This window comes from Otolemur garnettii, unplaced genomic scaffold (genome assembly GCF_000181295.1).
Source record: "Otolemur garnettii isolate 467f Iridium unplaced genomic scaffold, OtoGar3 scaffold00007, whole genome shotgun sequence".
Lineage (NCBI taxonomy): Eukaryota > Metazoa > Chordata > Mammalia > Primates > Galagidae > Otolemur > Otolemur garnettii.
Genome location: NW_003852402.1, coordinates 9,119,834 through 9,130,835, shown reverse-complemented (window position 1 = coordinate 9,130,835; position 11,002 = coordinate 9,119,834). Strand labels below are relative to the sequence as shown.

At 54.0% G+C, this 11,002-nt stretch overlaps 1 protein-coding gene across 1 annotated transcript in view; it reads left to right on the top strand.

Annotated features, from left to right (window-relative positions):
• Nucleotides 1-1,616: 1,616 nt before the first annotated feature.
• The window catches only part of LOC100950777 (DNA dC->dU-editing enzyme APOBEC-3A), a 14,666-nt gene continuing 5,280 nt past the window's right edge, over nt 1,617-11,002 (top strand). Inside the window, exons 1-5 of the mRNA XM_023509197.1 lie at nt 1,617-1,695; nt 1,836-1,959; nt 6,081-6,248; nt 7,657-7,930; nt 8,353-8,566. Of these exons, the coding sequence (XP_023364965.1) occupies nt 1,667-1,695; nt 1,836-1,959; nt 6,081-6,248; nt 7,657-7,930; nt 8,353-8,566 (809 nt within the window). The 5' untranslated portion in view covers nt 1,617-1,666. The remainder of the gene's footprint in view (nt 1,696-1,835; nt 1,960-6,080; nt 6,249-7,656; nt 7,931-8,352; nt 8,567-11,002) is intronic.

The window sequence follows — 11,002 nt, the reverse complement described above, 5'->3', positions numbered from 1 at the left end:
CTAGGATACCCTGTCTAAGGTCCCCTCTTCTCATGTCACTGTGTGTATGTGTCTGGCCAGGACAGCATCAGGCACTTTCTGCCCCAAACAACTGCCTAAAAAGCCCATTCTTAATCACATGTGTGCCCCCTAAGGTCCCACAGGACATCCTGAGGTAGTAGATTCCTATTGTCATGAAGCAAAGAAGCCATATGTCACAGCCAGAAACCAGTGTGGAAGGCAGGACAGACACAGGTGAGCCTTGGCCTTGAGCCCTGCTGCCCTGGCCTGGTGTCTGTCTGTGCCCCTGACCTCCTGCTCTGGGTTGAGCTCCCCTCCCTGCTGAGGCTGCACTAGGGCTGCTTCTCTCCCCTTCCCCTATGCTGGGCCAGCCCTGGACCTGGCCCCTCACTGGGCTCCTCCCCTCTCCATTGGTCCCTACCTGGGTCTCAACCATGACCCCTGGATAAGGGCCCAGTGTTGCCCCATGTCCTGATGGGAGTCCTCTATTAGGCTCTAGTGATGCCTTCACGGTATCCCACCTCCCCCACCAGGCTGCCAGTGGACCAGGACAGGGCCAGTGGTGGCTGTGCCTTGCTGGTCCAAGAGATTCATTCTCCAGTGGACAGAAGGACATGTGGCTGGTGGGGGCACTTACAGGGGCCACAGCAGTTCCTGGGGGGCTCTCCCAGAACTTCCAGGTGGTAGCACTCCTGAAAGTTGCCATACCCAGGGGATGGAATGAAACTGCTACCCACTCACGTGTGGGTTACCCCGTGCTGGCACGTGGGAGCCGGAAGCCCAGACGATGGCTGCCCCGTCCACCCTCAGGCAGGGCAGGGTCCTGGCCTCCGTCTTGGCTGGAGACGAGACCCACCAGCCCTCTTGCCTCTCTTCTCTGAGCCCTGGTCCATATGCCGCTTTGACAATGTGTCGCAGAGCATTGAGCTCTGGGCGGCTTGTTGTCCAATGTCCTTTAGGTGTGTTAATCCAAGGCCCTGACTGTCGTCACACGGGTCTGCAGAATGGTGGTGGACTAAGCTCTCTGCTCTGTAAAATTCAGTCTGACTGGCTTGGCGCCTGTGGCTCAAGCGGCTAAGGCGCCAGCCACATAAACCTAAGCTAGCGGGTTCGAATCCAGCCCGGGCCCACCAAACAACAATGATGGCTGCAACCGAAAAATAGCTGGGCATTCTGGCGGGTGCCTGTGGTCCCAGCTACTTGGGAGGCTGAGGCAGGAGACTCGCTTGAGCCCAGGAGTTGGAGGTTGCTGTGAGCTGTGATGCCATGGCACTTCACCCAGGGCGATAGCTTGAGGCTCTGTCTCCAGAAAAAACAAAAACAAAACAAACAAAAAAAAATTCAGTCTGACCTTTGTGAGTCCACAAACATCCATGCGGGGCTGATGTCACAGCTGGGAAAACAAAACTGAAGCTGTGTGGAGAACCTAAAGGGCGTGTCATGGCAGAGAACTTCCCTATTCTGTGACACCAATGTCAGTGCTATGTCAAGTCCAGTGTTTAGAAAGGGGAAGGAAACAGCACCACTGACTCACCGGGTTCCAGGGCACTCTGACCATATATAAGGCTCCAGGGTTGTAAAACAATGTGGAGAGACCACAGTACCCGACACTGTGACCATCCCAGAAGCAGGAGGACCATACCAGTGATTGTGAGGGGACTAGGACATGAAAGTCATCCCAGCAGCGGGGCCCAGGTACTGCAGGCCCTCACAACTCCTCTGCCCCTGAACCTCCTCTTTCCCCAAGGACACTCCCCACCTTGGCTGCACCTCAAACCCCTGGGGACCCTTCTCTCCTCTTAATCCTCTCTTTGGGCCTGGCCCACCATTTTCAGGTCCCAGCTGTGGTTCCAGCCCAGATCTCTTGGCCAATGGCCCCCTGTTCTGCATCTCATCCCGTCTCCTGCAGCAGGTGTGGAGGGAGCCAGCACCTTTCTGGAAACGAGGGGTCGCACCCCAGTGAGTGAAGATGGTTTCATGGGGGAGTCACCCCACCTTTCTTTCTTTCTTTTTTTTTGAGTCAGAATCTTAAGCTGTCATCCTGGGTAGAGTGCCGTGGCATCATAGCTCACAGCAACCTCTAACTCTTGGGCCCCAGCGATCCTCTTGCCTCAGTTATTCAATTTTTAGTAGGGGTCTTGCTTTTGCTCAAGCTAATCTCAAACTCATGAGCTCAAGCTATCTACCTGCCTTAGCCTCCCAGAGTGCTAGTATTACAGGCATGAGCCACTGCACCCAGCCTGCCCACCTGTCTTTCCATGAACATCTACCATTTGCTGCCAACAAGCCAGGTCTCCCAACCTGGGCTGAGCCCTTTCCATACCCAATCCCATCCCATATCACCAAACACCAGCAGCAGGGATGGCTCTCAGCACCATTTTGCTATGTGGAGTCTTCTGTCCTTGTTCTGAGAACACACAGGTGGGCAGTGGAGAGCCCAGATTCACTCTGAGTCTAAGTCACCAGAGCTGTCAGTGAGATTTCCCCGAAGACACACCAGGCAAAGCTCCATTAGGGGTCATGGATGGGGTGGGACAGAGTGCCAGGCGGAGCTGGCATTTCCTGCTGAGGACTCCTGAACTGGCTGCCCAGCCTTAGAGACATGTTGAGGAGACATTGAGGCAGAGGGGGCCCAGGACCTGAGCAGGACTGGGCTCCCCATGGGAGAGGGTAGATGAAGGGCTGAGGGCTTGAGAAGGCCCAGAGAGAGGGACAGAGCCATGAGTCACCTGGGAGTTGGAGAAGAAGCTTCAGAAAGGGGGAGGTATCCTGGTCACATCCTGGAAGCTCCTGAAGCAGCGAGATCTGTGGTCACTGATGTCATAAGGTTGGACAGCAGGGCTTCATGTGGGGGTTGTCAGCGAAGAAATACTGCATGCCCAGGAAAGCTGGAATTTCAACACAAGTTTTAGCAAATCATTTGGAACTATACTAAAACACTGCTGGCAGCCTGCATTTTCATTTGTACTCCTGGCTGACCTATTTAGTTGGAGCAGCAGGTCGGGGGAAGGTGATGGGGGGAAGGTGATAGGGACGCAGGACGTGAGGAAAGGCAGACAGTGAGGCTGGGCTGGGGACACTTCATCACACAGGGAGGCCCTGAGGTCCACAGTGTCCCTCTCGATGGGCATCATCCCCACTGGCCAGGAGAGCCGGGCTCCCACTGCAGCAGCACCTGCCCCATTGGTGGAGGTTGCTCCAGGGCACATCCAGCTGCACAGCTGGGCCAAGCTGACTGGTAGCTGGGGAGCGTCCTCTGCAAAGAGCTTCAGGGGCTGGAGCTGGAGGTGAGGGAGCAGCATGGGAGGTGGTGAGGACAAGAACCGGGGCTGAAGGCCCGGTCAGCATCTGCTACACTGAGGAGGAAGGGAAGGGACAGCCAAGTGTCCAGGGCACTGACCAGGTCTCCAGCTCCTGGGCTCTCAATACCAGTGAGACAATAGCCAGGGTCAGGCTGGTGCCACCAGGAGCTCAGTCTTTCGGGGGACTGTCCTCAGTGCTCCACAGACTGTCACATCTACTCATACAACATTGGCAAGAGGATTGGATCAAGGCAAGAGGTCGCCTGAAATATAAGGACTCTAAAACTGACACAAATCACAAAGGACACAAATACCTCTGAATACAAACGCAAAAAAGGCAGCGCCTGTGGCTCAGTGGGTAGGGTGCCAGCCCTGTATACTGAGGGTGGCAGGTTCAAACCCAGGCCTAGCCAAATTGCAACAAACAATAGCCGGGCCTAGTGGCAGGTGCCTATAGTCCCAGCTACTTGGGAGGCTGAGGCAAGAGAATCGCCTAAGCCCAGGAGTTGAAGGTTACTGTGAGCTGTGATGCCATGACACTCTACCAAGGGTGATAAAGTGAGACTCTATCTCTACAAAAAAAAAAAATAAATAAAGGCAGAGGCGCCACATCCAGAGTAAAGGACTTAGGGAAGGAGGGATCGTTTTCGAAGTGAAGGTGAGGCCATGGTTGAAGGAACAACATGGGAAAATTCTCAGGGATGATGAAAACGGGAACCTTCAACATTAAAAGGCCAGGGCGAGGCAAACAGAAGACCAGAACGTCGGACTGAATCCCTGACCTCGCGGGTGACTGACCGGGGTGTCCTCCAGAGGAGCAGCTTCCTGTGGTCCCCTCATCAGTGCACGTGGATGTGCGGCTTTGTGCCAGTTCAGCACAGCGACGATTCTCAAAGATCACAGAGGAACACGGAACCTCTGAGCACGAGGGTGAGGTGGCATTTCTCGGCAGCTGCCAGGATGCTGGAAGACAGCAGAGCCCCGCACCCCCTTCTCAGGGAGCCCTGTGGGGCGACAAGTCCACAGCAGGCTCTGGAAGGGCAGGCGCAGCAGGGAACGCAACTGGGCACGGGGCCCTTAGCTCAGGAGCGTCCCCACACTCTTGCTGAGGACACAGTCCGGCAGACAGGGAAGACTCTTATAGGGAAGGTACCAGGTAACCAGCAAATCAGGGCCGTACCCTGGGATGATTAAGGGACAGCTCTGGGTGACAGCTGTCAGCTGGCCTGGTCAGCCTCCCTGCAGAGGAGATTGTGGGGAGAAAAGGAGTATTCAGGGGTCACAGAAGGTGACTGACACTGGGAAAACTGAGACAAGAAGAAAGTTCAGATGGGAGAAAACAAGAAAAGACAGACTGGAGACACATCACTGTGACCAGGACCTTGCCACAGGTGTAAGGGGACAGTCAGAACTGTCATCCAGGTGTCTGCCCAGGACAAGGGAGGGCTGGGATCAGGCTCAGCCATCTGACCCCTGCCTTGAAGGGAGTAAGGAGAGAGGAGAAAACTTCTAGAGAGCTCTTTCCTCAGGGCTAAAGCCTGGAAGGATGGTCCTTGGCTTCTCCTCCCAGGGTCTCTGGAGCAACAGGCCTCTTGTTCTTTGCACAGCTTTGCTGTCCGGCTCTTCCTGCAACCCCATGGGCACCTGTTTCCACACAGTCCAGTGTCTGTCTGGTCAGCTGCGCTGTTTCTTTGCTTCCGCCCAAAGATCTCTGCAGAGAAGCATGAGACACAGGCACAGGGAAGGGTCTGTGCTGCTCCAAGTGGGATGCAGGTGAACCTGGGGCCGCGTGCTGCCTGCTCGCAGGACCGCAAAAGGGCACTAGGAAGAGTTCTCTTCCAGATGCAAAAGTGTCATCCCACAATTGCCCTTGGCCCTCCAGGAAAGGAAGGGTCATCTCTACTTGACTGTAGTAAGGAAAGGAGCTTTGCAGACCTTCGGGTTTAAACTGTAGGAAGCAACGGGTATTTAGGCAACAGAGCCTTGTTTTTCATCCGTGTGACGATGGAAAGCTAAAGGTTCAGGTGGGAGATCTGAGAGGTAGAAAGGGAAGGAAAAGCAGAGGAAGGTTGAGTCCTTTACAAGGATGGGAGCCAGGTGAGACTGAGGGTGGTGGAGAGAACGGGAAGGAGCTGAAGCTGGAGAGGGCAGAGTTGAGGGTCCGAGAACAGCGACCTCACTTTGGGAGCACAGAAAGAGCAAACAAAGCATGATGGAGTGGTGTCCAGCCTCCCATATTTTAAGTGCTGTGGGGAATCCTGGGATTATATGAAATAGAAGCACCCTGGAATTCTCTTTTCTCTCCTGTCCCTCATGCACCCACTCAGGAGTGTCCTGGCTCCAAGGCAGCTGTGGCCCGAGTCAACCCTGCAGACAGGAGGAAAAGCCTCAGTGGCTCCACCTTGAGCCGGGGCTGTGGGGCTGGGGGAACCTGGACAGGATGGATGGGCAGAAGGTGCATGTGGTGTCCACAGGGGTCCAGGGGACCAGACACACCTGCCCTGGGAAGAGGGATGGCCTCAGCAGAGACCCTGAGCTCACTGCCCTGATCCTGGGGAGACCCTGACAGAGACAAGCACCCCTCAGAGGGGTCACAGAGGGTGGCTGAGTGGCCGCAGCATGAGAGTGAAAGTGTCTCCCCTGATAGGTGCCTCAGGATGGGGGGTACAAGGCAGGGATGTGGGGTGCACAAGACACAAGTATGGGGTAGGAGTGGAGAGAGTACATGGCGACCCCAGAGGAGTCTTCTGTTTCTGAGTTTTATCCACTCTTGTCCAGAGACACCTGATGGACCCAGACACATTCACTTCCAACTTCACAAACAACCCTGCTATTGTTGGGAGACGCCAGACCTACCTGTGTCACGAGGTGCAGCTCCTAGATGGTGACTCCTGGGTCCCTCTGGACCAGTACAGAGGCTTCCTGCAGAGCCAGGTGACCAGCCCAGCTACCAAAATCCAGTCAGGACCTCTCTAGTCCCAGCCTTCATGGGCAGAAGGTGCATGTGCTGTCCACAGAGTTTCTGTCACCTGTAGTCCCCTTGGCTGCTATTTCTCTCCTCTGGGATGAGGTGGGACACTTCGGCTTCACCAGTTGCTCCATGGTTGGCAATTCTGAGCCGTGTGTCATCATCTGACCACATGTTCCAGGCCCTGGCACCACAAGCTCAGTGTCATCCCCCTGTCCAGTACTCAGCCACTCTCTCCTACTATGCTCTTAGGGGCTCAGGGGAGAGGGAAAGGGTCTGCTGACACCCCTGTTGCTCTGAGGACACTGCCCAGGACCCCTCATCGCAGCAGCACCCACAGGAACGTCTGTAGAGGATCAGGCCGACCTCTTCACAGACCAAGATTCCTGGTGCCTGCTCCTGGCCTAATCCTGGGGAAGAGAGACTGAGGTGGGACAAGGGGCAGGAGAGGCCATCCTGAGAGTCTGTCCTGACCAGGATGGAGCCCACAGGAAGGTCCCTGTCAGGGTGCCAGGGAGGCCAAGCATCAGGGGAGGAGCAAAGAGTGGCCAAGTCAGGTCACACCCATCGTCCTCTCTGCTCTGGTGTTCTCAGCATGACTAGTTCCCAGCCTGTTGTTGAGTGTCCTCAACAACATTGACAATCAACTCATGACCCAAGGACTCTGGGGTGTGTCCCACCTGAGCCTGTTGTCCATCTCATTTGTGCACAGGGAGCCCTTTGGGTCTGTTTCTTTATATCTCTTGGATTCAGCACAGGGTGAATCACAGAGTAGAAGCTTCTAGAACAATTGCTGTAGATATGGAGATGGAGTGAGGGGTAGATAGATAAGGGGCCACTACCCCATGAAAGAGGCTCACCCAGCTCATGGGCATCAGGCCTGTGATCTTGGGCTCAGCTGAGCTCCCCTCCCTCACCAGCTCTGCAGCCCCTCCATGCACAGGTGGGCCTGGGAAAGATTTCCTAAGGCTCTGACCTTGGGTGCAAAGTTTGAGGGTGCTCTAGAAACTCAGGTATCAGAGAAATCACATCCTCATGTAAGACTGAAATATTGAATGCATTACTTAATATCAAATTTAGTTCCAAAACTTCATGATGGGCAAAATATCAGCATTCTAAATAAAGATAGTGACAGGGCGCTGCAGAATGTACTAGAGCTGGGATAAAACACACGGTCTGTGTTTACACGGCTGATACTCGCTTATCCTGGAATTTTTTATTAACATGCTATTTTCAATACTGCTTGAAAATTCATTCACCTCCATAACCGAAGTATGGGCTCCCTTCTCATCTTATGCTGGAGACCCCTGCCCACCAGCCTCAGCCTCGTCCTGATTCGCCTCCCTGTTCACAAGTGACTCACACTTTGCTCCCTTACACACTCAGGCAGGCTGCCCACCCCTCCACGCAGAGTTTTGCTTCCTGGATCGTGTTGGTTCTTGGCAACTGAATCCCAACTGGCACTACAGGGTCACCTGCTTCATCTCCTGGAGCCCCTGTTTCAGCTGTGCCCAGAAAGTGGCCATGTTCCTGAGGAGGAACAGCCACGTGAAGCTGCGGATCCTGGCTGCCCGCATCTATGACTACCACCCTGGATATGAGGAGGGGCTGAAGGCCCTGCAGGGCACTGGGGCTCAAGTAGCCATCATGACCCACGCAGGTGCACATGGAGCCTTGGGAGGTGGCAGGGAGAGGCCACTTTCTGGGAAGGTGGGAGAAAGCAGGGAAGGGTCAGCGTCCCTGTGGAAGGCCCAGGTCTGCTGTCTGCAGAGGTGCTGCCTGCACTCTGGGGCCCAGGAGGGACCTATTAGAAGAGGATCCAGGACAGGAGGGGGGTCCCAGGGGACAGGGAGAAAGGCTGGAAGTGAAGCAGGACTTGGGGGCCTCCAGAAAGAATGAGGACTGGGCTGGCTCAGATGCCAATGGGAAGAGGGAGTTTGAGGAAGCAGACAAGTCCCCAAGGCAGGGATGACAAGGAGGCCACTGAAGGACCACATGCAGTCTGTCCCTGAGGGTCATACATGCTTGCTGGGTCCCCTCCCCACAGCAGGGGCTTGACTCCTCTCCTTTATCCCTTCTCAGAGTTTGAGCACTGCTGGGACACCTTTGTGGACCATCGGGGAAGGCCCTTCCAGCCCTGGGAGGGGCTGGATAAGAACAGCCAAGCCCTGAGCAGGAGGCTGCAGGACATTTTCTACTTGAGAACCTCCTCCCCCTGGCTGCCATCATACCTGCCTCCTCTGTCCCCCTTTTCTCCCTGGGCTTCTCGCTCCCCTCTGCTGAGATGCTCTCCATGGTTACCTGCTCCCCCCAGGACATCTACCTTCCTCCTTCCCTTCCCTTTTCACAACCTCGCCCTGCTCTCTTACCTGCTGGGCCCTTCCTTCCTGTCCCTGTCCTTCTCCCAGTCCCCAGACCTCCTTTCCTGTCATCTTTCCCACTCTCTCACTCCCTGCTCCATTCAATTTCTCCCGCCCTCTAGGCTCAGGGAAACTGAGCCTCAGTGTCTCCAAGGAAGACAGGAGGCCTGTGCTGAGCAGCAGAATGAAACACCTTCTTCCAAGAAAGGCACAGTGCCTGTTCCCCTGTCCAGGTGACACACACGGACCAGCAAAGCCAGTGAACTCACCAGGTGTAGATTTAAAAATAATTACAATGAATTGAGAGTGAATTACTATTCTTTTGTTTTGTTTTTAAGGACAGAATTTCTCTGTGTCAGCCAGGCTAGAGTGCTGTGATTATGCTCGTAGCAACCTCAAACTCCTGGGCTCCAGAGATCCTCCTGCTGTAGCCTCCCAAGTAGCTGGGACTATAGGCAGAGTCACTGTACTTGCTACTGTTTGTTGGGTTTTGTTTTGTTTTGTTGAGACAGAGTCTCACTGTGTCGCTCTGGGTAGAGTGTTGTGGCATCACGGCTCACAGCAACCTGAAACTCTTGGGCTTAAGCTAAAAACGCCTGGCTATTTTTGTTGTTGTTGTTGTCGTCATTTTTTAGCAGGCCTGGGCTGGATTTAAGCCTGCCAGCCACGTGTATGTGGCTGGCTCCATTAACAACTGTGCTACAGGCACCAAGCCTGAAAGTATATCTTATGTTTGAAATTTATACTAGTAAGATTATATTTAATGTTATCAGAATATTTTTCAACTGATTTTATTGATATTACTGTTTTAATTGGTTTCAAATCTAGTCCAATAATATGAAATGTTGAGAAACTTACATAATTATGTTTTGCTCTGTAAATGTATCATAAATTACAAGTATTTAAATAAATGCATTTATTTATTTATTCATATATTCATTTATTCATTTTGTGAGACAAAGTCTCACTCTGGGCCCTGGATAAAATGCTGTGGTATCATAGCTCACAGCAATCTCAAACTCTTGGGATCACGTGATCCCCTTGCCTCAGTCTCCCGAGTAGCTGGGACTACAGGTGCCTGCCACAACGCCTGGCTAGTTTTTCTATTTTCTCAGTAGAGACAGGGTCTCACTTTTGCTCAGGTTGGGTCTCAAACTCCTGAGCTCAGGTGATCCACCGTGGGTCCACTAAAAGAAAAAGTAAGTTCGAGGCCTCCGACACACTAATTCCAGAAAGCAGCCTGAGAGAGCTGGGTAAAGGAAGACATCTAAGGAGATAGAGTTCACAGCCTGGAGGGTGGAGTTGGGGAGAAGGATGGATCAGATACCCACTCCTGGGGTGGAGAACCAGGAGATGCTTATCAAGGCTTCTCCTGGGTGACATGTGTCTAGCTGGTCCAGAATGATCACAGACAAGTAACTATGACATGCTCCTGCGTGGTGCCCTCCCTTTTTAGGCAGCATTTTTGTGGCAGTCATCCTACCCCTGCTGCTAACCGTATGTGGGATACGGGGATGAAAGTCACAGGCTGTTGAGCACACGAGTCCCTGGACTGAGGCACCTCACCCCAAACTCAACATGCCCTCTGTACACCTGGGCTTGATTCAGACAAGATGTGGGATATGTAATCTGAACATGATTCCGCAATGGGATGAGACTTGTCCTGGATGTGCCCAGGTGGTGACCAGATTCCTGACGGAGCACAGTAGTATCAGCCTCTGCAGCCTGGCTCCACTGCTCAGGAGCCTCTGTCTGGGGCTCAGGCCCTCAGGGCAGCTTTACGGTGGTGGTAGGGTCCCTGGCAAACCCCAGGGGGGCTCTTTGGGCTGGAACGGTGGGAGGAGGGTCCTGGGTTAGGACTGCAGGGGACGCTGAAGACAAGATTCAGAATTCATGCGGAAAGGACACTGGGACAAGAGCCAGCCCTGAGGAGGGGCTCCTGCCTGGAGTCAGTGGGGGGGGGGGGGGACGCTCAGCCTCTTTGATCCAGAGGTTGAGCAATGCTGGGAGGACTGTGGGCACCACCCAGGAAAACCCTTGGAGCCCTGGCCCTGGGCTTGAAGGCTGCCTGAGGAGAGACACCTTTGTGGCTCTTCCCACCAGGGGAGACGTTCCTTTCTGCAGCTTCTCTCTTTTCTTCCCCCTCCCTTGAGCTCAGCTTTGTCCCCAGTCCCCCACCCCTTTCCCTCTTTCCTCTCTGCTCTTAGTTCTCCTTTGCTTCATCTCCCCTGAGCACAGAGCATTAAAAATCATCTTGCAGGCTCAGCGCCTGTGGCTCAAGCGGCTAAGGCGCCAGCCACATACACCCAAGGTGGCAGGTTCGAATCCCCAGCCCCGGCCCGCCAAACAACAATGATGGCTGCAACCAAAAA